The 25,621-nt window shown below is 29.6% G+C and overlaps 2 protein-coding genes across 2 annotated transcripts in view; one reads left to right on the forward strand and one right to left on the reverse strand.

Moving 5' to 3' along the window:
• LOC113377482 (mitogen-activated protein kinase-binding protein 1) overlaps window positions 1-25,621 on the reverse strand; it is a 235,081-nt gene that overhangs the window by 77,562 nt on the left and 131,898 nt on the right. The window lies entirely within an intron of this gene.
• LOC113377483 (cyclic AMP-responsive element-binding protein 5-like) lies at window positions 8,762-10,713 on the forward strand. Its single transcript, XM_026617825.1, has 4 exons — window positions 8,762-9,122; window positions 9,197-10,238; window positions 10,304-10,458; window positions 10,530-10,713. Exons 1-4 carry the CDS (start codon window positions 8,981-8,983, stop codon window positions 10,649-10,651), a joined length of 1,461 nt encoding a protein of 486 aa, XP_026473610.1. The 5' UTR covers window positions 8,762-8,980; the 3' UTR covers window positions 10,652-10,713.

The following is a 25,621-nucleotide window of genomic DNA, read 5'->3' on the forward strand; positions in this document are numbered from 1 at the left end:
TGCACCCTCTGATTATTACTTTTTTTGTCCTAACAAAGTTTTTAACAAGCTAAAAATTCAAGAATGAAGAAGATGTCAAACAAGCACTGGTTCAATTATTCACATCTAAAGATGAAACATTTTTTGCAAATGGGATATACAAATTGACCAAAGATCATTAATAATAATGATAATTGTTATATTCAATGAAGTTAATTGACGCAAGAAAAAAAATTGTATGTTGTTTTATTCCACAAACGGCCGGAACTTTCCGGTACCAACATTCATCATGGTCTCATTTTGAATTCAGAGGGCAAAAACGATGATCATAAACAATAATGCAAAAATAAATTTATTATATAATACTCTTACTCTTACAACAGGGAAATCAGGTTAGTTAATACTAATAAAATTCAAAAATTTATGATCGTGACCTAAAATTCTGCAAATAAACTCATTTAAACGCTTTTGCTACGAGCGTTTCCTATCGACGACCTGTGTGTACGAGTTTCACCTATAGAAAACATCCAGTACTTTTGCTTCAAGATATATCACTCTAATTGTGAGTTAACTATGGAAAATTCGAACACGTTATTATCGTTATTAGTTATTTAGAAGTGAAAATTTTAATTTTCATTTATTAAATACAATTCTACTGGTAATGTTTGAACAGTGCAACAAATATTTGGGTGGCTCGAAAGGGTTAGAGCTAAAACAAACTCTAATCATACACAGATTAACATCCTATTGAGTTGTTTCCAATAATTGTAACAATGAAACTCAACGATATTGGTTTAGAGCCAATTTCCTATAATTATATAGATCTACATACTGATAAACAAATGGTTAACAGAAATAATAAGAAAGAATATAGCAAGTCATCGCAAAAAATACTATATGTATAAAAATGATACAACTAATAATGTAAAATGATAAGTTATTTCAAAATATTAACAGAACATTACAGTTGGTATATAATAATATTTAGGATTAGTATTTTTAACAGAAAATGAAACGAATATTATTCAAAATAATTGTACTGACGTATATAATATATGAAACACAATGCTGGGTATGTATTATAAATAATAATAATTTAAATTATAACTTTATAATAAAAATTATTTTGGACTTTAGAGCCATTCCTTCAGTTTATATTTACATTAATATTTGCATAACCATATTAAAACATCATCCTATGAAATTACGGTAAGGTAGTAACTAATATCTATAAACCAAGTGGAACGAAGACTACAAGACACATTCACTTATTATTTAAATTTTCAAGAAAATAGTTGAATTGTTAAAGATGATATGTATTCATATCCAAAATATTTATATGTGAAAATTCAAATTATTTGAAAAATTGTAAGACCTAATGTTACTATGTAGATCTATGAACCCTTAGCCATAAATACCTATGTCGGTTTATTTTCAGACAAACTACAGGTTTAATTTTCTGGCAATTAAGGCAGAGTATTGGAATACAGATTATATGATAATTCATGCATTCGATACAAAGAAACTCAATAGAACATATTCATATTGGAATGTGAATTTCACTCAAGTGAAGGAAGTGGATAATATAATGGTAAATATAAGTTAATGGCTAAGAATTACAAAATCTGAAAAGACATAAACCTCTTTATTTATATGTTTTTAGAATTGCAAATTCGTACAATTCGTTCGGAGGGTAAGACATTTGCTGCTGACATTGTAATAATCAATCCGTGCTTTTCCGTGTTAGAATATACCTAATGGTGTTTCAAAAGATTTTTAATTTATAATAATGATATAAAATCGGAAGATAAAAATAAATTGTTGATTAATGATGATATTATCAATTAGATACAAACAGGTAATTTTCGTTTCACAACAAATGAAGTGAGTCTAATTGAAATTTCTTGCATCAGACTGGTATGCCCAGGCATTTCTCTAAAAGTTTGGGTGAAGTTCTTTAAAATATATATAGCAATAAAGCAAAAAAAACAATATGTATGCAAAATATATATGTTTGCAATAGAATGCAACTGATTCATGAACAAGTCTAATAATTATGATAAAAAATGCTAATAATGTCCACTTCAAAAAAGATCAAATTTAATATATCACCGCTCCAAAATATTATTCTATATAATTATTTTTTTATTTCATTTATGAAAAACTTGCATAAAAAGATATAAAAATATTATTTGGTATATAAAATTAACTATACAATATTACATATACTAATTAAATTTTGAATTCACACAGGCGCATGTAAATATGTACCAATACATGAGCAATCAATATAAAGACTTCTTGCCACCTATAAAAGCTAGTTATTGTGATTTCTTATTAAAAGATCCACGAACAAAGGAAACAGGATTTGTCGATAAAATGATTAGACAATTAAAGAAACCTATCCACCAATTAGTTTTTGGGTCAAATCAAATGCCTACATCTTGTCCCATCAAAACAGTAAGTATATTCAACGTAATTTATGAGGAAAATTCATAAATCTATTCTGCCATTATAGGGCTCATTGGTACTTATCCCGATTGCATGTTTTACTATAATATTTTGAAACTATTAAAAATCCTAAATTTAATACCTAGTTTTGAAAAAAGTATTTTCACACTCTATACTAAAATAAACGCAAATAACTACTACTTATTCATTAAATTAATTTTAGAACAAGGAATCAGTTTCAGTTAGAAAGTTTTATCTAAATGAACTGCTACGTAATTTCATCATCATATGTCCTTATCATTATATTTATAAATGTCCTCAAGTGCAATTGTAAATCTTGTTATAGAAAAAAATAGAGTTGCTACAACGGTTATTGTATACACTTAAAAAAATGTAGGTACTCAATAAATAAATTGTAATTTATTTCAATTATATAATATATATTCAGGGAAATTATTACGCAAAGGTGCACGTCGAAGAAGAGAAGTTGCCAGCTTTTTTTCTGCCAGCTGCAAGATATAAAGTTGTATTGAACTTTGTCAATGAGAAAATCGTCTGGCATAATGCTTCTTTTATATTTGAAATTACGGAATATGTATCAGAGAAGCATAGAAGAGCTGGAAGAAAATGATTTAGGTGATCAATAAAAATATTATTACATTCGAATTTTAGAGTTCACAAATGCATCAACATTATGTATAACACAAGAATGTAATCAAATAATTTGAAACAAGTGATTTTGAAACGCAGTATTGTGAGCTTAAATCAAAACAACTAACATACAATATTATTGTCGACGTTTATCAACATGTTTTATTAAACAAGTTTACGCCATTGTATAAAATGGAATTTGCTTTGGTAGCTCATTGATGAATATCTTTCGTAATAAAAACAATACGATAAAAAATATTCCATTATTTTTTACATTGTCTTTCAAACAACGATGTAAATTAAATATTAATAAGTATAATATAGATATTAATAAATATAATATGCAAACTATGCTGTAGATGTTAATATATTTTCTGTGAAAATTATTATATGTTAATTAGATATAATAGATAATAGATATGTTAATTAGGTAATTTTTAAAAAAAAATATAATTTCGTTATATACAAAAAAGTTTGAAAATATGTGTGCAAATTTAATTTTCTAAATATAAAACTTCTAAAGGTAAAGTTCTATATAAAGCCAATTCATGAAATACGTAGGTAAGTCGCACTAAAACACCATTGTCTACTTTATTATCTTAAATAAGCATTTTATAACAACAATTGAATAAAGTCATTTCATAAATATTTAAGTCATTCAGTTAACTAATTAAGTTGTAAATACGTAGAATAGTACATATCTCTAAGATTTTAAAACTCTATTGGCACTAACCGTAACATATAATCAGAGCACCTATTCTCTTTTATTATATTTTATACCTAATAAATATAAAATGCAGATAGATTAAATACAAGCATAAGGATAGTTAATATACCCGAAAATCATCACCATCGTGATACGACAAATATACCATGTGCTAAATAATGAATAATGTTTCCACAATGTAATGTAGATTTTCCATTTTGATTGTTGGTCAATTTCAGCAAAACAATTTTATAATTACAATTTCATAATAACTTTTGCATGACTTTTTTTTCAATGTGCTCATATACATATAATAATAGCTAACAATGTAGTGCTAAATAATAATCTGATCATCTGCAGAATTATTGGAAATCATTACATTTGTCATAAACGATAGAAAAAAAAAATTATTAATAATCCAAAAACCATCAAGCTTGTATAAGAATGCAGTTCGGAAAAAATATACGTTTGTCTGTGTGTTCGTGTATGTGAACAGATTTTTTGCCGTGAATCGACGTTTTCTCAAAAAACGACTGGACCGATTTCATAAATTTAAAAGCCATACGATGTATCTCGATGAGGACATCGTTTATCAGTTTTGTGCGACGATCGGCCAAGTCATTACTTTATAAATAGCAAAAAAGTGAAAAATTTTTCGTCCACGTTTTAGCCCGCAATTCTAAATCGATTTTGAAAATTCAAAAACCGTTCGAAAGGTATTGTTTGGGAATCGTGCTGATTAGTTTTCGGTAGAGATCGGCCGGGCCGTTTTCTTGTAATAAAGTGTTAAAAAAATTTTTCGACGATTATTATTATTATTTATTTGATGGTAGATACCATAGTCTTATAGATCCTACTAAAATATTACGGCCCTACGACAACTCGTTTAACTTTAAAAATTCGTCAAGTTTGCAAAAATTGGTATCGTTTTTTTGGCATTTGTTAAAATTAGACCTTTCAACGGCGCTTGCTCCAAAACGCCTGAACCGATTTCAGAAATTTAAAAGCCATTTGATATATCTCGATGAGGACTATCGTTTGTCGGTTTTGTGCGAGTCGTTCCTTTATAATTTGAAAAAAAGTTTAAAACATTTCGTCCACATTTAAGCTCATACTACCGAATCGATTTTAAAGAATCAAAAACTGTTCAAAAGATATTAGTTGGGAATGATACTGATTAGTTTTAGGTCAAAATCTACCGAGCCGTTTTCTTGTAATTAACTGTTGAAAACAAAATTTAAGCCGATTTTTATGGAACTTTTTTTGGTAATATATATCAAGGTCTTATAGAACTCGAAATATTACGGCCTTACGACAAGTAGTTTAATTTTGAAAATTCATCAAAGTTTGAGAAAATGAGTAGTTTTTTTGACGTCTGTTAAAATTAGAATTAGACGATTTACTTGATATGACGATAGAGTACTTGGTCTTAACGAACATACTAAACCATTGAAGTCCTACGGAAACTGGTTCAATTATAAAAATGGTTGATTTTTGAAAATTTACTTTTAGAAAATACTCCAACTTAACGTATTTGTTCGTTTTCAATTATGTGTAATAAAATCACTCAGAATACTTTTAATCACTCATAAATTAACTTATTTTTTATTGATTAAGTTAATTATTTACACATATCGGGAAGTTCATGTAACTTGCCTCAAGACAAAATATCAATACAAACTACTTTTTAATATTGAACGCCATTAGACCACCAACCATAGTCGCATTTCTAAATGAGTTATTGCAGCAATGTCCCCATGAGCTATTTTCGCTTCGAAACATATGCTATCTATATTTCCAAGTGAAAATCGATGTCACTACTGCTTGACATCAGACTGTCCAAGGTGGATACTGAACAGGTAACTTCTGTTATGGGATTTTACAAAACTCATTAACCACTAATCGACAAAAAAGTCCCAAAATACCAAGAATTATGAATAAAGGTATTGCTTTTCATAATATGGAAATAATATTATTATTCTTTTATATTATTTGATTAGCGATCAGATCTTAACAGATCAGAAGTTAAAAGTCCTATAAGATGTTGTGATAATTTGACTTAACTAACGGTCGGTTTTATAGATGGCAACCTAAAAAGTTATAGTCCATTCATTGGGGTTGTAGTAAGTTCACCTCGGAATTAGAGATTCCAGCTGTAAGTCTGTAAATACTTGTATATTGACACCATAAAAAGTTGTCTCAAAACCTACATATGGTAGGGTGTACGTACTATATGTAGGTTTTTGAGACAACTTTTAAATGTCAATATACAAGTATTTGCAGGCTTACAGCTGGGTATCTCGAATTCCAAGATTCTTATCTAATTTAAGCTTAAATGACTGGACTATTATCATATTTCTATATGACGAATTTCAATTATTACAATTTCTGAAATAGTGAAGCTGTTCGCGGCGGGTATCGAAAAGCTATAACTTCCGATTCAAAGCCATAACTCTAACCACTAATCCCCGGGGGAGCTCAAGCTACTAATAAAGACTTTTTGATACTAATAAGTATCAGCTCTGATAATGAGACTTTGCAGAACAAAATTCTCGAACAAAAACAGGGTAAGTAATATAGTAAGATTTAAAAAAAATATTAAAAAACAACCTATGTACCATAGCATGTCACAAAATGCTCAGGCCCTGTCCCAGCCAGAATGGCAAATTCATAAAATATATTTCAAATGATATATGTTTCAACCTATCATGTTACATATTTGTAAATAATTAAAACAATATGGCACTGGTACCTGGTACCAAACCAATTATATAAGAGTTTCTCACATAATAAGGATCAAATTTCGATAATTCTTACAAAGCACCTTGATACTTGAAGCTCTTGATATTATAACTTGTAAAGGATTTCATTTTGTGAAAGAGTGTTTAGTGGTTAACATCCATTGGTAATTGAAATATAATTTGACAAAAAATATAAATAAATCTAAATTCGACGTTCCTATATTTCTAACAGTTAAATGTTAATTTATATTGAATTCTATTGGACAAGAAGAAAGTTTACAACTTGAAAATTTAAGTAGAAAAAATATACAAACCCAATTTTGCTACAAGTAAATTATGAAATTAAGTCACATTGTAGTTACAGATGACGGAATATATCCAGTTTTTGCTCACCTGGATGAAAGGTAAATAATTCACACATTTTGCTAATATATATAATCATTACCAATCATCCAAGACATAAATGATTCTATGATTATATGTATAAATATATATACACTCATTGTTATATTTTATAACATAATATAATTAATAAAGTAGATATCAAATAATCTGATTAGTTCATACGACACGAAAATATATATTTACAATTATAAATGCACATCGAAAACTTTTATACATAACCTAACAAAGCATACATGTTGAATTGACATCTTACCTTTTTGCTTATTTAACGAATGGACACTATCTTGAGAACTTTTATTAATAAATGCACACAGAATCCGAATAGTATAATATACGTGTTTTTTTTTTGTAAGAATTTATTTAATTTACTCAAATGACAATATGTGATCAAAATCAACCGAAGAGAACCATGGTATAACTAACTTTGACGTTTAATAAAAGAGAAGAACATGAGAGAGCATTGGTCAATTTCAATAGGTGTCGCCATCTAGGATATCTGGGCGTCTACTAATAGTTTCAAACAGATATAAAACATATGTATATATTTATTATATACATATAAAATACATATCACACCTTTTATTTCATTTATTTTAAATACATACTTGAAAATGATTATAATTTAATTATATTTAATTTAATAAATACAGTAAAGTAAAACAAAACGCGAAGTATGAACAATCTGAATAATAGGCGTTTTTCATCACTTTGAATGATTAAATGAGTATTGAAATATAAATTCATTTAATTTCTCAACTATAATATAAACTAGTTGGTATTGGTATTTTTTCTTGAGGCAAGTTACAAGAACTTCCCGATTAGTGTAAAATTAATCAATAAAATATAAATTAATTTATGATCTTCAGTGATTTTTAATCACTCGAGTGATTAAAAGTATTTCGAAAGGATTTATTACACATACTTGAAAACGAACGAGTATTTCTAAAAGTAATTTTCAAAAATCAATAATTTTTATGAATGAACCAGTTTTCGTGGGACTTTAATGATTTAGTATGGTTATTAAGACCAAGTACTTTACCGTTATGCCAAGTAAATCGTCTAATTTTAATTTTAACAAACCTCAATAAAACTACGATACTCATTTTTTCAAACTTTGATGAATTTTTGAAATTAAACTGCTTGTCGTAAGGCCGTAATATTTCAGTAAGCTCTATAAGACCATGATATATATCGCCAAAAAAGTACCATAAAAATAAGCTTAATCTTTTTTAACACTTTACTACAAGAAAACGGCCCGGTCGATCTCTTTCAAAAACTAATCAGCACGATTCCCAACCAATATCTTCCGAACGGTTTTTGAATTTTCAAAATCGATTCAGAATTGCGAATAAAACGTGGACGATTTTTTCACAGAACGTTGCACAGAACTGACAAACAATAGTCCTCATCAAGATACATCGAATGGCTTTTAAATTTTTGAAATCGGTCCAGCCGTTTTTGAGAAAACGTCGATTTACGGCAAAAAATTTCACACACACACACACATACTTTTTCCATATTTGGTCTCATTCGATTCAGAATGGCTTGAAACGTTGAGAAAGCATAAAATTAGCGAATCGGATTTTTTTATGAAAACATAAACTTCTCCTTCGGAAAGTTAATAATAAACCAAAATTTTGTTTTTGATATAAGATTCCAATGACAACAACCAAAATTCATAATATTTTTTCTAATTTGACACCAATTGACACGATTAAGATTCAAACCCTAGTTGTGACGTTTCTCACTGTCAGTGTCAGACGTTGGATTCGTGTCAGAAATGTCAGAATACGATGTGCTTCACGGTTGTCAGAATGTTATTCCAGTTGGAAAGATTGTTTATGGCGAGTGGAACTCGAAATTTTCATAAACAAATAATAATAAAATTTTTGTAATCAATTTTACCATGCACCTTTCAAACAATACATATCTTATTTGTAAAATACTTTTATAACATTTTAAGCAATGCCTCAGATAAAATCCTGATGCGAAATAGTTTTGAGTTTTTAGGATTTATTATGGATTAATATTAAATTATTATAGGCCAATGGAAACGACAACACAAGAGTTTTCTTGTAAGAACGACGGCTGTACTATGACATTCACTTGTGAAGACCAATTGGTAGCGCATGAAAAAAGACATGAAATGGTTCTAAATCTAGGGCCTTTGAAAGCTAATTTATTTAATAGTAGGTTGACGTACATAATGATTATTTTTATTACAACGAATTTATCTACTACTTATGCATTTTTTTTTAATTAGCTGATCAAACTCCAACTCCCACACGCTTCATAAGAAACTGCGATGAGGTAGGTCTCTTTCAAGATTTGCAAAATGTTAATCCTTTTGAAGAAACATTTCGAAGAGCTGTTGAACAAAATAAAAATGGTGGACCAGTTTATCTTGCCACACCTAGTTCAAATGCCTTGAACGATGATACTTTACACACGCCTCATATTTTTCCAAATTTCAATAATGCTGGTGAAAATTCATTTTTGATGATAGATGAACAATCATCTACAAATAGTCAAACAAATCAAAGTGCACAACAGCCAAGTACTTCAGCTGATAGTTCATCATTGAAGTCTGTCTCAACAAATGTACCTGATGATAAAAGATTGAACACAATTAAGCAATCTTCGTTAAGTGACAATACGACTATTGCTCCAGACAGTAATTTGAAAGACCTCAATAATAGCCAACTTGTTCTTCTGGCAGACAACAATGTTGTTTCCAAAGAAACTCCACAAATTCCAAAAGTTAATCATGTTATTAATTTATCTAGTGGTAATAGTGTATTGCTTCCAGTATTAGAACAAATACATATAAGTGAGGAAGTTGCTGAGCAACTTATAGCCAATAATAGCATAGCTTTACAAAATCACAAACCAACTAATGATATTTCAAATGTAAAAAAACAACTTAAGGCATCAATTCTTAAGAATACACAACAATCTGTAGTGAATACCTCTCTACTGAATACTGCCAGTGCAATAACCAGTGTTCCATCGGTGTCTTCAGTTGTTGCAACAAATGATTCATCCACATTTGGCATTAGTGGTCTTCGAAATATCTTACCTAAACATGTTTCAGAACTCAAGCGGCCACTTAATGATAAAAAGTCACCAATTAAAAGTAAAGTAAAAACATCGAAAGTGAAAGATGTTCAGAAAAAAGAGAAAACAAAAGTTGAAGTACCTCAAAAAGTAAACACTAATAATGATAAAACCCAAAAATCAAAAAATGATGACCTCCAGCGTAAACAATTTCTTGAGCGCAACAGAGCAGCAGCGTCTCGTTGGAGGTAAGTATAGTATAGTAGCGACTAAGTTATAAATGACCTACTATTTCTTAATACCTTTTTCCTAGGGTGAAAAAAAGAGAGCAAATAAGAGAACTGATTCGAAGAAATCACCAACTGGAACAGGAAAACACTACTTTGAAGTCTGAATGTGCTGAATTAAAAAAAATGTTATTGACTCATAAAAACTGTACACTAGCAGTGCCGCCATCCTTCATTTCTGGCAAGATCATTTCTGAAACATATGTTAAATGCTAAGTGTTAAACTAGATCTTAAAATATTTACTTTCACAGGTCCTGTCACTGAATTGAATTCCATCACACCACTCGGAATTCAGAGTTCTGCAATAAACGCTATCAATAAAATTGCGATTAGAAATAATGTGCATAATATAAATGTATCGCTCAATACTTGATGCATGCATTGTCATTGACAACAATTGTGATATATTCTAGGTTAAAATTAAATAATAAGATAGATCCCATATTTTTATATAAATTGACATCAATTTGTTATTGTTGAATTATAGTTATATATTATGGTTATGAAATACATCACAAATTTTATATTTCATTTATTTATATATTTAATATCTACATCAAATAATATAATTCGAGGACACAAATATACAAAAGTTACTCATATAAACTACTCAACAATTAAACATTAAACAATTAAAAATTTAATATAATTAAATATTTATACAAATGTTTTACATTAACTATGAATAAAAATGTAATTTACAGTATGACTACCTTAATTTAATATGTAATAATTATTAGAATCATAGTTTCGAGCGATCCTAAGTTAAAATTAATTTATTGAAAAATTAATTAATGTAATGAATTTTGTACTTACTACATATGATGTTTCAAATAAAGTTAGAACCGATGCTTCAAGAAAAGCATTATATGTATTTCTGCCACAATTCACACCCAACAAGAAGTTATTACATCAATTCATGAAATTGTTACGACAATAATAATTATTTAATTATGTGAACACATATAAAATAGTATGTACAATGTTCGTTGGATACATTTCAAAATCCTAAATCAAACTAAATTTGAATTAAAGAATTATGAATTGTAATTTGATGTAGAAAAATGTTACTAATTTGTAAATTTTAATTTAAATTTTGTGACTATGTATTGTAAAAATACAAAAATATACCTACACAAACATTTATGTATAACATTTTCGACGATTCAATGACGTATGCTATATTGTGATTTTCGACTAAATGGAATGATTTTTAAAGTTCAGTCATTTTCTACTCTAATATTAAATTCTATGGAAAAGACTTAAGATTTATTGAAATTAAAAATAAATCTAAGTCAGCATGTATGGATTTTTTTCATTAAAAATATTCTAAATTCTACAATGTGACATTTTTAAAACTGATTGCTATAATATTTGTGTTTAAAATTGTTTGATATAAAAGTTTAATAGGTTGCTAAATTGAGAAATATCAAAACTATATTTCTAATAGCAGTGGGTTGTTAGGAGTATTAACATTAATATGGATATGTGTAAGAAATACATTTCTTTTATCGAATATATTAGCAGTGTTAAAAATATGATTTACATTTCCTTAAGATATCACTACAACAATAAAATAACACATAACCTTGGTAAAATACCTGAAGAGTGATTAAAACTATGCATGTGTTCTTTAGAGAAACATGCTGCACATTATTATTCTCATGCCTTTTTCTGAGTACCCGCTACTTTCTGTTGCATTACACTAAGAAGCATATCAGAATATTGTTGCATCATATGAACCATTACGGAATTATTTCCCAGAGAATCATTGTTTGTTAATAAATTCTGCATTCTATCTAGTTCAATGTTTTGATTGAATATGGAGTTAATGTTCATAGATTTATCATTATCATTGTTACCATTTACTGTTTTTTGTAAAGAATTGTCCAGAAATTTCTCAGATTTATTACATACATTGTCGAGTAATTCACCATCTAAAGTAGCCATTTGGAACTTGCGCTGTGTTTCTTTCATGGCTTCTTCTAAGCCTTTAAGCATTGTTTCACCTGATATATCACCATTTGCAGCTCCTCCATCATTAACTGATAAACGTTTGTACAACTGAACAACATTCTCCGCAGTCTTTGTCAGCTGATCTGCCAACTGCTTGCACACTGTTGCTGACACTGCAAAATAAAATAAAATATATAATTGCAAGAAAAGTCAATAAATATTGGACTATGGTTATGTGGCACAATTTTCATTTTAAATACAGACAAGGATCCATTTACTGGAATTCATCTCATCTTTGACAATAATAGAGGACATACAAGCATAAAAATATATATGGATAAAATCACATAGTCGCCTTATTTGAAAGTTGGCTAGTTTTAGTAACGTTTCTGTGAATGTATAACGTTAAGAACGCCATAATCAAAATCCTGTCAGATGTTGAGCGTCATTGTCAGAGTGTTGTCGCAGTTCCGGTTCAAACATGTATCACGCCTTCAAAAATTTAATTTGAGGGTGGTTTTCTCATGCTTTCTAGAAACTTATTTATTGTTATTTATTTGGTGAAAAAAAGAGACTTGCATTTATTGTGAAGACCTCTTTTCAAGATGGACACAAAGAATTATTTATTCCCTTTGAAATCATGCTGTATGCAGTACTGATATCCCAAAGAGAACAAAACAATTTATTCGTAACCTTATATATAAATTTTATCCTAATAATTACATTTTTCCCAAATAAATATGCTATTATTGTTCATACTTAATTGAAAGACTATGTTACTGGTAGTCAAAGAATCTAACTGTAGATAACTAAAAACGTTTGAAACTTTTTATAATATCATTAAATAAACAATTATTATTAAAAAACATAACACCATATCATTTTGTCCATACTTTCCCTACAAATGTATTTATTTATTTTCTCGTAAGCCGTAATCAGTGATAATAAATATTATTTCAGGCTCTTGTTCATAATTAATACATAAAGTAAAGAAATTTTATAATATTCATAGTAGCTGCTCAATCTTCGCTTCTGAAATAAAAGGAGCTGAAAAAAAGCATTCGAGCATTTCTCTTTTAATAAATTAAAATCCCTTTTCAAAATTTTCAACAAGTTGACAAAATGTGATAATATGTATATTATATTATTATTTATATAAAAACAATTTCAGGATTGTAACCTCCTAACCAGCGTCAACTCTTCATCTTGAGTTGAAAAGTAAGGGAAACCAGGAAATGAATGACCTTCAATGAAGTTCAATCTCATTGATCGGACCCGAAGGATTAAAAACAAATACTTACATTCTGCATTTGTAATATCGATGGTATCAGTATCTTTACATGGAAGATCCAATGGACTGGGCGGGAGTTTGGCGGACTGTTGGTCTTCATAGTGGACGTGTTTATCGTGCGAGAGAGCGGTCCCATTGCCGCCTCCGGTCAGGCGACTCGTCACTTCTCTCGATCGTCCCGAGGATGAAGATTCCCTATCGCTACCGCTGCGACCTGGACAATTTTGAATTAGTTTATTTTTTCTAAAGCAATATCAATATACATTATGAATATGTTATTTTACGCACCCATTCTCCGCGAGTGATCGATTGAAATTGATCTAGGCCTTGGCGGTACTGCCGGCTTCGAGTTACTGTTACCGCTGCCAATTTCTTCTGAGCTTGAATCTTCGTTGCCAATTGTAGTTAGATTCACTAGACATTTAGAAAACTTAAGTTAATAATTGAACAATTTAACTAATAATTTATTTATCACTGAGCATTTTTCTGACACGAATAGCAATGATCATTATAAGCAGACAATGATACTATATATAATGTAAGTGTGCACAAAATAAAAGAACTAAACAACTCGGTGAAATAAACTAAAAATAACTCAATATTCCTTTTATTCCTGATTTAAAAACCAATAAAACTTACCGCTACTGTAAGAGTTCTGCATCCGCCGTCTATTAGCGCTTCCCGTTTTACTTGATTTGGAGAACTTGTTGGCCGACAAACTCTGGTTTTTATTTCCTAAATTTCCGTTATTTGTTTTATTTTGGGAACTGATAGTAGGTCGCATCAAACCTCCTAAACGTTTACTAACTAAATTGTTCATATCGGATTCGGAATCGCTCTGTAATATATAAACAAATATAAGAATTGATTGATTGTAACAGCAAAGTAATGATATTGTGATAAACTCTAATATAAGTGAAAACATTGAAGATTACATTTTTAATTATTTTTAAATTTTAAATACAAATAAAGAAATGACACCACACAAATATTATGTGTTTATCATGCAATCTATACGATAAGATTATATACAAAATTTATTACAATTTGAAAGATTAATAAAAATTATACCTGGTTAAGTACACCAGTAGACACACTTCTCTGACCCATGCCATTTTTGGCACTTTGTTTTGGCAACGATAATTTTCTGGGAACGGGTTGTGGCTTGCTCTGCATTTTGCCTGAAACTTTAATAATAAACGTATTTTAAACGATAGTGTAGGTGAAACATAATAAAATAGGTGCTATTTGTTCAATCAGATAGGGAAAATACAAACAAACTAGTGTTTATGGACAAAATAATTTAATATGAAGAAAGCAATAAAAACAATGCTGTCAGATGTTGAGCGTCATTGTCATATTCACAGTCAGGTCGCAGTAATCAGCTCAAACATGTATCTCACCTTCAAAAGTTTATTATAAGAGTGATTTACTCATAGTTATTTGTAATTTTTTCTCTTTAAAATAATGAATTTATACATAGTACTATATCGCAAGCACTGCAAGATAGTTAATTTAAGGCCAAGAAAAAAGAAAATTGAACCCTGTCAAAGGCTTTTAATTTCTACTCTAACTACTTCTACAAACATACTAAAGAATCCACCTGTAAAAAGAGACTTGCGTTTATTGCAAAACCCTCTTTTCACATTTTGAACCTGACTATGGTTAGTAGTGATATATGACTTTGTTCCTTTGGACTCATACGTTATGTGCTGATGTCCCAAAGAGGACCAAATGATTCATCTTGTCTTCAAATAAATTGGTATCTGAGTATGCCCTTACCTTATATGCCACGGACAAAATGGTTTTTATAATTAGTTGCATTTTTCTTTAATAAATATGTTATTATAGTTTCTACTTAATTAAAAGACTAACACAACACAACAGTCAATGAATCTAAGATGAGTAATTTTATGAAAAACGTTAATATTATAGAAAGTTATTGCAGTGAATTGCATATTATTGTAATTTTTATTTAATATTAAGACTTAAGAATTATTAAAAGTAATGATCATATTTAATCAAATTCATTTCATCAAACTTACCACCAATATTTTTCTTGGATTGTGTAGGACTAGAAAGATCACTTAAAGAACAAGCTTTTCTTAATCCTTCGCTAGAAGGAGGCGCAAACCAAGCAACTGAAAATTAATCATGACGATGTCAATTAAATCAAAGTTTTTTTTATCGAATTCATAATTGTAATGTTTAATCTGAATAAGTAAATATCAAGTCTCATGCATTTATGCAACATTTCATAGTATTATAAAATTATATTTATTTTGATTATATGTATAAGTCAAGAAGTGTAATGAAAAATATCGCAGAGCATACAAACAAATTATCATAATGTCATCAATTATATTCTAAAACAACATAAATATTTTACATGGAGTATGAATTTACAAATTAAGTAAATCACATCGATATCAGTGTACTGCACTATCTATGACATGAGCAATGCTATTACATGCATACTAAAATATGTGGTAAATATAGCAATTAGTTATTGAAAACATAATAAGTTCAAAATATAAATACATCTATAATATATTTAGAAGCAATAGCCCTTCCGCATGCAATGTAAAAATTATCGGATGAGAAAAATGGCTTGTGAAACAGTGATCGCGTGCAATTCACTACTCGTATTATACTTCTAACAAAATAAGACAAAATATAAATTAGTCTCGATCATTTTTCAATATAAAATAACATATCATCACATGTCACGACTGTATTGCAACGCAAATCGCTCTTTCGACCCATTTTTCATCAGACAACGAAGCAACTAGAAAGCAACACCGAAATGTCCAATTTTTTTTAGAGCATTTGTTCTCCGAACTAAATACATAAAAACTCAAATATATAGCGAAATAAAATATTATTACACTAGTACTATACAATTATGTAATTTTGGCATGTCGTCTATTACATAATCAAAAGAACATTAACAAATCGAAATGAAAAAAATCGCAAGAAAACGTTTATCTATGAAACAAATCTAACATGCTATCCACATGATTTAAGATCGAACCTTTAAATGTATCAGGAGATTTAACTGATAAGTTTTTTGGATCTGGAATATTTTCTTCGAGTTCCTTACGTTCTGGTTTTGATACAGTTAATTTCGTTTCAGCTAATACATTTGGCAAACTGAGATTTCGCTTTATTTTATTAGATTGCTCTGGTTCTGCGGAACGTTTTGGCTTCGAAGGAAAAGTGGAAGTAGATTGTTCGCTGAAAAGTTTTTCAAAATTTTGAGATATACTCTTTACCAAACTTTGTCCTTTTTGCACAACAATAGGACGCATACGTTGTTCTTTTAAATATTTCTCCTGTTCCAATTTACGTTCTTCCATTTCGACTAACTTATTAATTATTTCAATTTTTCTTTCAATATCTCGAAACTTGATCAATTCGTCATTGTTTATGTATTTTGCTTTATGCTGTTTATCAACTTCAATGACACGGGTGATATTAGAGTCAACAAAATTAAAACTACTTCCACTGGCGTATGAAGTTTCTGGCTCCTGAACGTCTTGGACTACGTTTTGTTTTACGTCGTTCTTTTTTGTCGGAGAGCAATTATTGTCTTTCTCCGGAACATTTAAATCACTTTCCAAGGAATCCAAACAAAAATCGTGCTTCATAGTTGAACTTGAGTAATCTAGACTATCCATTTCAACGGTACTACTTTTATTCTCCAGCAAATCTCTTTCCTTAACAAAAACATGGAACGATTTTTCTTCACTGATATCAGCTTTCTCGTCTGTATCCTTATTCTTATCAACTTTCTCAATAGGTATATAACTGTATCTATCCCAGGCTCTGTATTTGGTTCTGGTTCTTCCTTTAACTGAAGAAGTTCTTCTTACCGGCTTCGGTGGTTTATGAGCTACAAAGTCCATTGTCAAATTAAGATCCATCTTTTTATTATTATGGAAATTTTCGCAATATTTCTTGCCGCATTTCTCACGGTGGGCATTCTTAGCCGCGAGTCTTTCCAAAATTTTTGTGCTCTTTTCGAACTTTGCAAGATTTTCGAAAAACTTGCTAGACTTTGTGCCTGTATCCAAATTCGACATTATATTGTTAACATTATCTCCGTGCGTTTCAGTAAAGGGTTGTTTGTTTATTCTACTACTATCATTCATATGAATTTCAAAACAGCAAGCTTTAGGAATTGGCTTTGGTCTACTTATTTGCGGCTTTTGGATATCACATCCTTCCATTTCGCTCATATATTTATACTTCTGATCATCATAATCTTTTCTCAAACTTCTACTCACCGTGTTATATTGTGCAGATTTACTTTGTAAGGTTGGTATATCTTCGTTTTGACGCCTACGTTCTTGTTCATAATATTGATCGCTAGAACCAGCCTCATCCGTGGCAAATTTTAAAAGTCCGTCTCCTGGATTGGTAGAAAAAATGCTTCTGAATTCCGAATCTGAACGTTTTTTGGTGGTCATATAATGTTCAAAATAAGACGTATTCGGACTGCTACCATAAGATTTAGAACCAGAGCAATCAAATCCTCTATTGCTAGGCAAATAACTGCTATCGGTAAATGACTTTGCTTGTGGCTGATAATCAGTCTTGCACTTTTGATTGTAACCAAATAATCTTTCCAAGGGCGCACTCTTCATACCATCAACATCGTCACTTAAAATACTTTCTAGACTATTACAATTGGTTTTAGAATATTGATCATCGTTGTCAGATAGAAATTCATCAGACAAGAACGATTCTTGACTTCTAGTAGAACACACTTTGCTTCGACTAAGGAAAAAACTAGCACTACTATAACGTTGATAATTCGTGTAGTTGATATCATTTAAATTATAACAAGATGTGGTTTCTAGGCCTTTACGTATATTTCTATTGCATGCTTCTGACAAATAATTATTATCGCTTTGCACAGATTCTTGTGATCCCATGTTCGATTTGTAATTATCAGTATCGTACATGTCAAGATTTGAAGGCATGTTTTTAGGAAGAGTAAAACTTTTAGGTTTTCTCGCAAATTGGTTGCTATCTAAAGTATCTATCAATTCATAATTGACTACGGGCAAATTATTGTCAGTTGATATTTCATAATTCGAAACACATCTTCGAGGCTGCTTCGTTTTATTATGTTTGTGGCACACTGTTTTGGTGTATTTTTTATTTTTCTTCGGAACATCTAAATCTAAGCTGCAATCTTCGAGAGAGTCAGAAGAAAAATTCGAATCGTCATCTGATAAAAAATTATGCTCACGAGGCATATCACAACCTTTGGTTACAAAATTATCACATGTTTGGCTTTTTCCTATTACAGAAGATTTCGGATCGTAATCATCCAAATCGCCATACTTTTGGGTAATCTCAGCGATCATTTTTTCTGTATCCTTATGTATGGCTACCATAAAATTTTTCGCGTAATTTGAATCGACTGGGCACGAATATCGTTTATTCTCAGAATAAGTAATGCCGGCATTGTTGCGGGCATATTGCAACTGACCCCAATAAATTTCTTCCGAAACTGGAGACACCGGACAACTTTTGTACTGTTTCAAAACGCTATGGTGATGATTCGATCGATTTGGCTGATTTAATTGATCGGTTCTCTTACTTAATTCTAAACTATATGGCCTTGTATTATTAGAAGATTTGTTAGTATTTGAGTTAGTACAATAACTAGGATGAGCATTCATATCGTTAAGTGTTAAGTTAGTCCTAGCATGAAGACTTTTCCTACCTGTAATATATTAATGATAATTTACTAAAACGTTGCAGTTAGTAAAATTACATCAGAAGAAAGAAATACAGAAATTAATACTAATTATTGTAAATTTGTGATATTCGCATCATCAAATTATGCTGCTATAAATTAGAATTATCCGCTTGTAAACCAATTATTTACTTTATTTTCATAGGTAAACTATAAAACTTGATCATTGAAAGTAGCAAAGTTGACGTACGGTTTTAATCCATATTGTGAAAAACTTTTAAAAAAGTTAAATTAAACTTGAATAAAATTGAAATCAATGAATATGTTATAATATACCAATAACAATTTCATACCATTTATTGAAATACAAAACCCAAGAATACCAGCATTCTGTTACCCAACCACCCGTGAAATATTGTGAATAAATGTGATTTCTATAAATAAAGCACAAAAAATATAATGATACCTATTGTAAAACTACTTACCGGAATTCTGTTGCCTATTTATTCTTGAAGGTGTTACACTACCACTTCGGCTAAGATCAGATATTGATTGACTTGATTTTAAACTGGATCGATAGCCAACCTAAACGAAACGAAATTCTAAATTAATTCTTGCGTCATTATAAACTTAAATTAATTTAAACAAAATTTAGTAGGTACAATTTTTTTATATTTAATTAATAGCAATTTATTAGCAAGTATTAAAAATGCGGTATGTTTATACGATATAAATCAATGATCATGATCAAATTATCGCTAACCAAAACACAATTTGCATATTGCACGATTATACTAAAGATATTTTGATCTAAAAATATTTAGATTTTATCGTATAAAGCTACCTTTTTTAAAATTTGAAATATTAATAAAACGTTAAGTAAGCAATATATTGGATTTCTGTATTTTTGTTGGATTTCTGTATTTTTTATTATCATCAAAGCTTTTTGAATACATACTTACTAATGTTTTAAAATTACGTTTTTATTTCCAAATTTAAAAAGTTGTTGACTGGTCACTTGTAAATTAATTACAGAACATATTTCATTAAAACTTAAAATTTAAATTGCACAAATGTGCAACCACTTAATACATGCGTTAACAATAACTAAGATGATACTTTATAAATGACCAATAAATTTATTGTTTGTACTGTGCCAGACTATGGTGATGAAATTAATATATAATGTGTTTTATTTTAGTAATAAAGTTATTTAAATCATATTTTTATAAATCATATAAAACCTTTATCAGTATGAATAAATATTATAATATTAAATAATAATATAAACTTCTCCCAAACCTGAGCATTGAGTATTAAGGCAACCGGTACTGAATTGTTAAATATAAACAATATAAACAAAGTATATTTTAATTGATGAAATAAATTTACAGTTGATTTTGAATCTAAATAGAATGTGAGATAAAATAACAATAGTTGTTTTATATATGTATATGTAATACTATCATTTCATCAGCCAGCATTAATTTATGAAACAGAAATTGTACTTTTTTTGATTAATAAATTCATTCAATTATAACAACTTTATGATAGTATTAAATATTAAATATATTTATTAAAAAGCAACAATATTTGTGTTAACATTCAGCAGCAACCAATATTAAATTTTGCAAAATATTTGATTAGGTGTTATTTGAGGCCAATTCATTTCAAATAAAAACACTACGATGCTTCTCACCTCCGAGAATTTAATTCGGGATATTCTTTTGTCGATGGGGTCCTAAAATATAATGTTTTGTGATAAATTTTGATTCAAGTTGCACTTTCATTGAACTCGTTTGTAATGTTATATTGAAATACTTTCTAATGCGCTAATTGAAATATGATAACGGTTCAAAGATCATTATAAATTTGGAAAATTTGAATAGTATCAAATTATAACAATATTAAGTGTAATGTTATGTAAATAACAGTGAAATATAATGTTTATGTTAATATAGGAAACACAATATAAAACAAACAAAATTAATGTTGTTAACACAGATTAATAAATAATTGGCAAATTATTTACACTTGTGGTAAGAACATGATTGATTAACACACTGCTCAACCCCGGATTCCTGTTCTCGATAATTGATTATGCCATATTATATTAAAAGTATGGTAAAAATAATAAAAAATTTATTTTATTTGACGCATTCATTTTGTTAAGAGGGTATTATTTTGGAGTATACTTCATTACATACTAATTTTCGTTTTATTGTAACTGTATTATTATATAGCTAATTGTCATTCAATATATTATTATTGTATTATTATATAATTAATTGTCATTCAATATTTTTCTTCATATGTTTTATATAAAATATATAAAATTTGATTTTATACTGCTTCACATCGTGCTGTAGAATAGTAGAATGTAATTTGAATAACATTTATAATAAATTCAAATGCTCACTATAACATTTGTTTTCAAAGCTTGTACTTTAAAATTGTATTGCGCAAATTATTAATAAGAATAATTCAGTCAGTAAATAATATTTTGTAGAAATCTACATTCACATCTAATATATTTGATTAGAAAAACTGCAAATTGTTTTTCGGAGAACATGGGACATGGGACAACGTGTGTATTTATTTTTATTATGTACGAGGTCTGTTCAAAAAGTACCCGGAATTTTCGTTTTTTCAAAAAAATATTTATTTATTCGTCTACATTAATGTGGTCCCCTTCAAAGTAGTCCTTCCCAGATATAATACACTTATGCCAGCGTTTTTTCCAATTTTCGAAGCACCCTTGATATTCACTTTTTGATATGTCCTTGAGCACTCTCAGCGATTCGGCCTTTATTTCTTCAATCGAGGAAAACCGCCGTCCTTTCATGGGTCTCTTCAACTTTGGGAATAGGAAAAAGTCACACGGAGCCATATCTGGTGAATTTTTGCACTTTGCAACACTTTATTTCATTTTTTACGCAAAATTTAATACAAATTCTTTGACTTTTCAATTCTTCCATTGTAAAAATCGCCGAGCTCAGAAAAACACGTCGAACCTTAGCGACTACCACAGACAAAGTAAACAGTGAATATAGCTGAAAATTTCATCATACTTTAGGGGCATGTATACCAACACAATAAAAAAAAAATTTGACAATCAGACACTCCAGACCCGCGAAATTTAAAAATTCCGGGTACTTTTTGAACACACCTCGTATATATAACGAACGCTCTTATAAAAATTTCATGGTCGCATTTAAATTCGGATTTAAATAAATATTATTAACTCACGCTCTGGAGTGTCCTTTTAGTTTCTTCGATCCTCCTTTCGAGCTCCTCCCGTTTCGTCTCAGGTTTGTTCTGCCTGGCCGCCTGTATCACCGACGCGTTCCGGTTGTCGTTCGACGGGCTCGTGTTACTGCCACCTGACGTATTCAACAGGTATTTCGAACTGTAACTCTTTGTCTTACCTGTAAAGAAACAAATAAAACGGTTTATAAATACTTATAATTAAAATAAGTTCATTCTTCTCTAGAATAACCATAATAATAATTCCCTTGAACTACCAGGAAATAATTATAAACAAATATTAATAACATTTAAATTCAATATTTATAATTATAATTTATAAGTTATAGTAATATATAAAATATATTATATATAATATATAAAGATATAATATGTATATATATATATATATATATATGTATATATACATATATATATAATATATATAAATATATAATATATAATATATAATATGTAAATATTAGTATTAACTTCCCGTAGAGTAAGTTATAGTAATCGCAAAAAAATTGAAAATGTAAATTTTTATATATCTTTACGTTTCAGAGGTTTCTGAATATTTTGGCATACCTTAGAAAAAATGGATGTATGTGTGTGTGTGTGCGTGTATGTATGAATGTGCGGATACAAATTTTCGTCGACGATTTCGGGAAAACGGATGAAGCAATTTGAATATTCAAAAAACATTCGATTCGTATTGATAAGGAGACGTGCTGATTAGTTTTTGGCGAAAGCAGGTCTAGCCGTTCCGAAGATATGGGGTAAAAAGTGCCAAAAACGGTAACACAGTTTTTAGGAGAACGGAGCGTCCGATTTTAATAATTCAAAAAACATTTTACTTGTATTGACAAGATGAAGAATTGATCAAATTTTCATAAGGGCAGGTCTAGCGGTTTCGGAGATCTAACAAAAAAAGTAAAAAAATGCCATTTGGCGGTCAAAATGATCATTAGACATATGCACATCAAATTATCAGATATTTTATAGAGATTTTAACAATAAGTATAAATTTTGTTTACATTCCTATGGGTTCCGTACCAATGTTTATCCGTTAGACAGCGATGCGGCGCTTACGCGCTTTATATTTTGTCTCTATGCAGTTAAAGCAGTACGATTGCTTTGAAAAAAAGTTTAGATCTTCCAAAATATGTCAAAATAAAGAAAATATTATTTTTTCAAAAAAAAAATTTTTTTTAATTTTTTTTTTAATTTTTTTTTTTTAATTTTTTTTTTCAAAAAAAAAGTAATTTTTTGTCCAATTTATAGTTTCTCAAAAATCTTATTTTTTCGAAGTAATTTTTTTTTAAAAAATGTTAATCGTTCTTAAAAAAATAATAATATTTGGTACAGGAAGTACCAGCAATTTGCCTTAATTGCCTTAAGACAGAATTCCACTTACAGCTATTTTATGTTAACACTTTCACTAAGAGCGTCGTCTATATCCACTATAATACTTCATATTTCCAAAATATAAATAATTCTAATTAATCTTGATAATTATGCATTTTTTAAAAACAATTTACTAAAATTTTCTCAGCTGCATTATGCAATATTAACAACAAAAACCTTAAACAACCATCATAAAAATGGAACTTCACCACAAAGGTATATCAATAATCAAACTCGATTAAAATAACTTCTAAATTTCTCAAAATAACATATTAGTTCATTTTTGTATTACTCTTCCCCTTACCTTCAACGGCTTTGCTGGCAGGTCCATCGAGTGCCGTTTGCAAAAAGCCTTTACCGCCCGTAGCTGCATTTAAGCTTTCCGTACTTCCACCAAGAGTCGATGCCAGGCTGCGATCGGCGTTATCCCCGCTCGGAGTTGATGCATCGTCATCGTCATCATCTGAATCCTGACTTCCCGACACGGAAGCACCGGAGGCAACCAGGTCCTGATTAAGTTTCAGCGTGAGACTTGATGATCCATTACCACCGGCGGCAGCTTTTTTGGCTTGCTTGTGCCGCCTTTGGGATTTGCGGAGCTCTTCCACGTCCATTGCGTTCACGGTGAAATCACTGCAAATAATAAGAAGGTATTCAAATAATCAGGTAAATCCCAGTTATTGATTTAGATATATATTTTATTCTAATTATGCTTACGTTGGTGTGTCTGAATTCTCAGGATAATACATTGTGATATGGTCAGAACTTGTTCGTTCGCCATCTGAATAATCTTCTACATCACCATCATGTTCAGTTGATTCCAAATCCTGAAAATCGAGAGAAAAATAAAATAACACAAATGTGATATGATTAATACAGTTGATCAATCACTAATTACCTCTAATCTGAGACTTCCCAATGATGAGTCATCAGTATGTTTTCCTCTTTCAGCTCCTCTGGATGCAGTAGCATGTTGCATACTCTACAAAAATAATAATTTTTTAAAGATCAGAATCAAGAGTTATCATCATTCTGAGCAATTTATATTTTACCTGGTGTATAGAAAGTGTTTCGTTAACATTTTTGTAGGATTTTACTTCAGTTCCACTATCTAATGAGCTGTCTTTAGATCCGTCCGAGTCCAAGCGACTTTCTAAAAATATAAGTGATTCTTATATATAGTGATATCATTATAAATTCCAAATGTTTAGAATGAAATATAGATATTATATGTAAGCAAAGCAAATTTTACCTGAATACGCGGTAATAGTGGTATCGAACTGCGAAGCAGCGAAGTTATCAACGCGTTGCGCCCACCTTCCGCGCGGCGGTTCCGGCGCTCGTGATGTTGAATTATCTGTATTCGTGATTTCCGTTGGATCACTTATCTGTTTTTTCGCCCATGAAGGCAATGACCTATACTAAACCTGCAAAATACAACTTTCTAACTATTACAATTTCATTTCATAGTTTTTGGCGCATCACACATTTTGTCATATACGATACTTTTTATGACGCAACATACATTCACTTATATTACAGTAGAACCTCGATTATCCGGACTTCGGTTATACGGATTCGCGATTATCCGGACATAATCGCGTCGGAACTTGCATATTCTGATGGGCATATATACAATAATACATTCTCTGTTTTGACGTGCATATTATATTTTTAAAGTGTGGTGTTATCCCTTAAAGATAAAATAAATATTATAGAATCATTAAAAA

This window comes from Ctenocephalides felis, unplaced genomic scaffold (assembly GCF_003426905.1).
Source record: "Ctenocephalides felis isolate EL2017-DRISC unplaced genomic scaffold, ASM342690v1 CF-g0.4_SCAFFOLD_01886, whole genome shotgun sequence".
NCBI classification, from domain to species: Eukaryota; Metazoa; Arthropoda; class Insecta; order Siphonaptera; family Pulicidae; genus Ctenocephalides; species Ctenocephalides felis.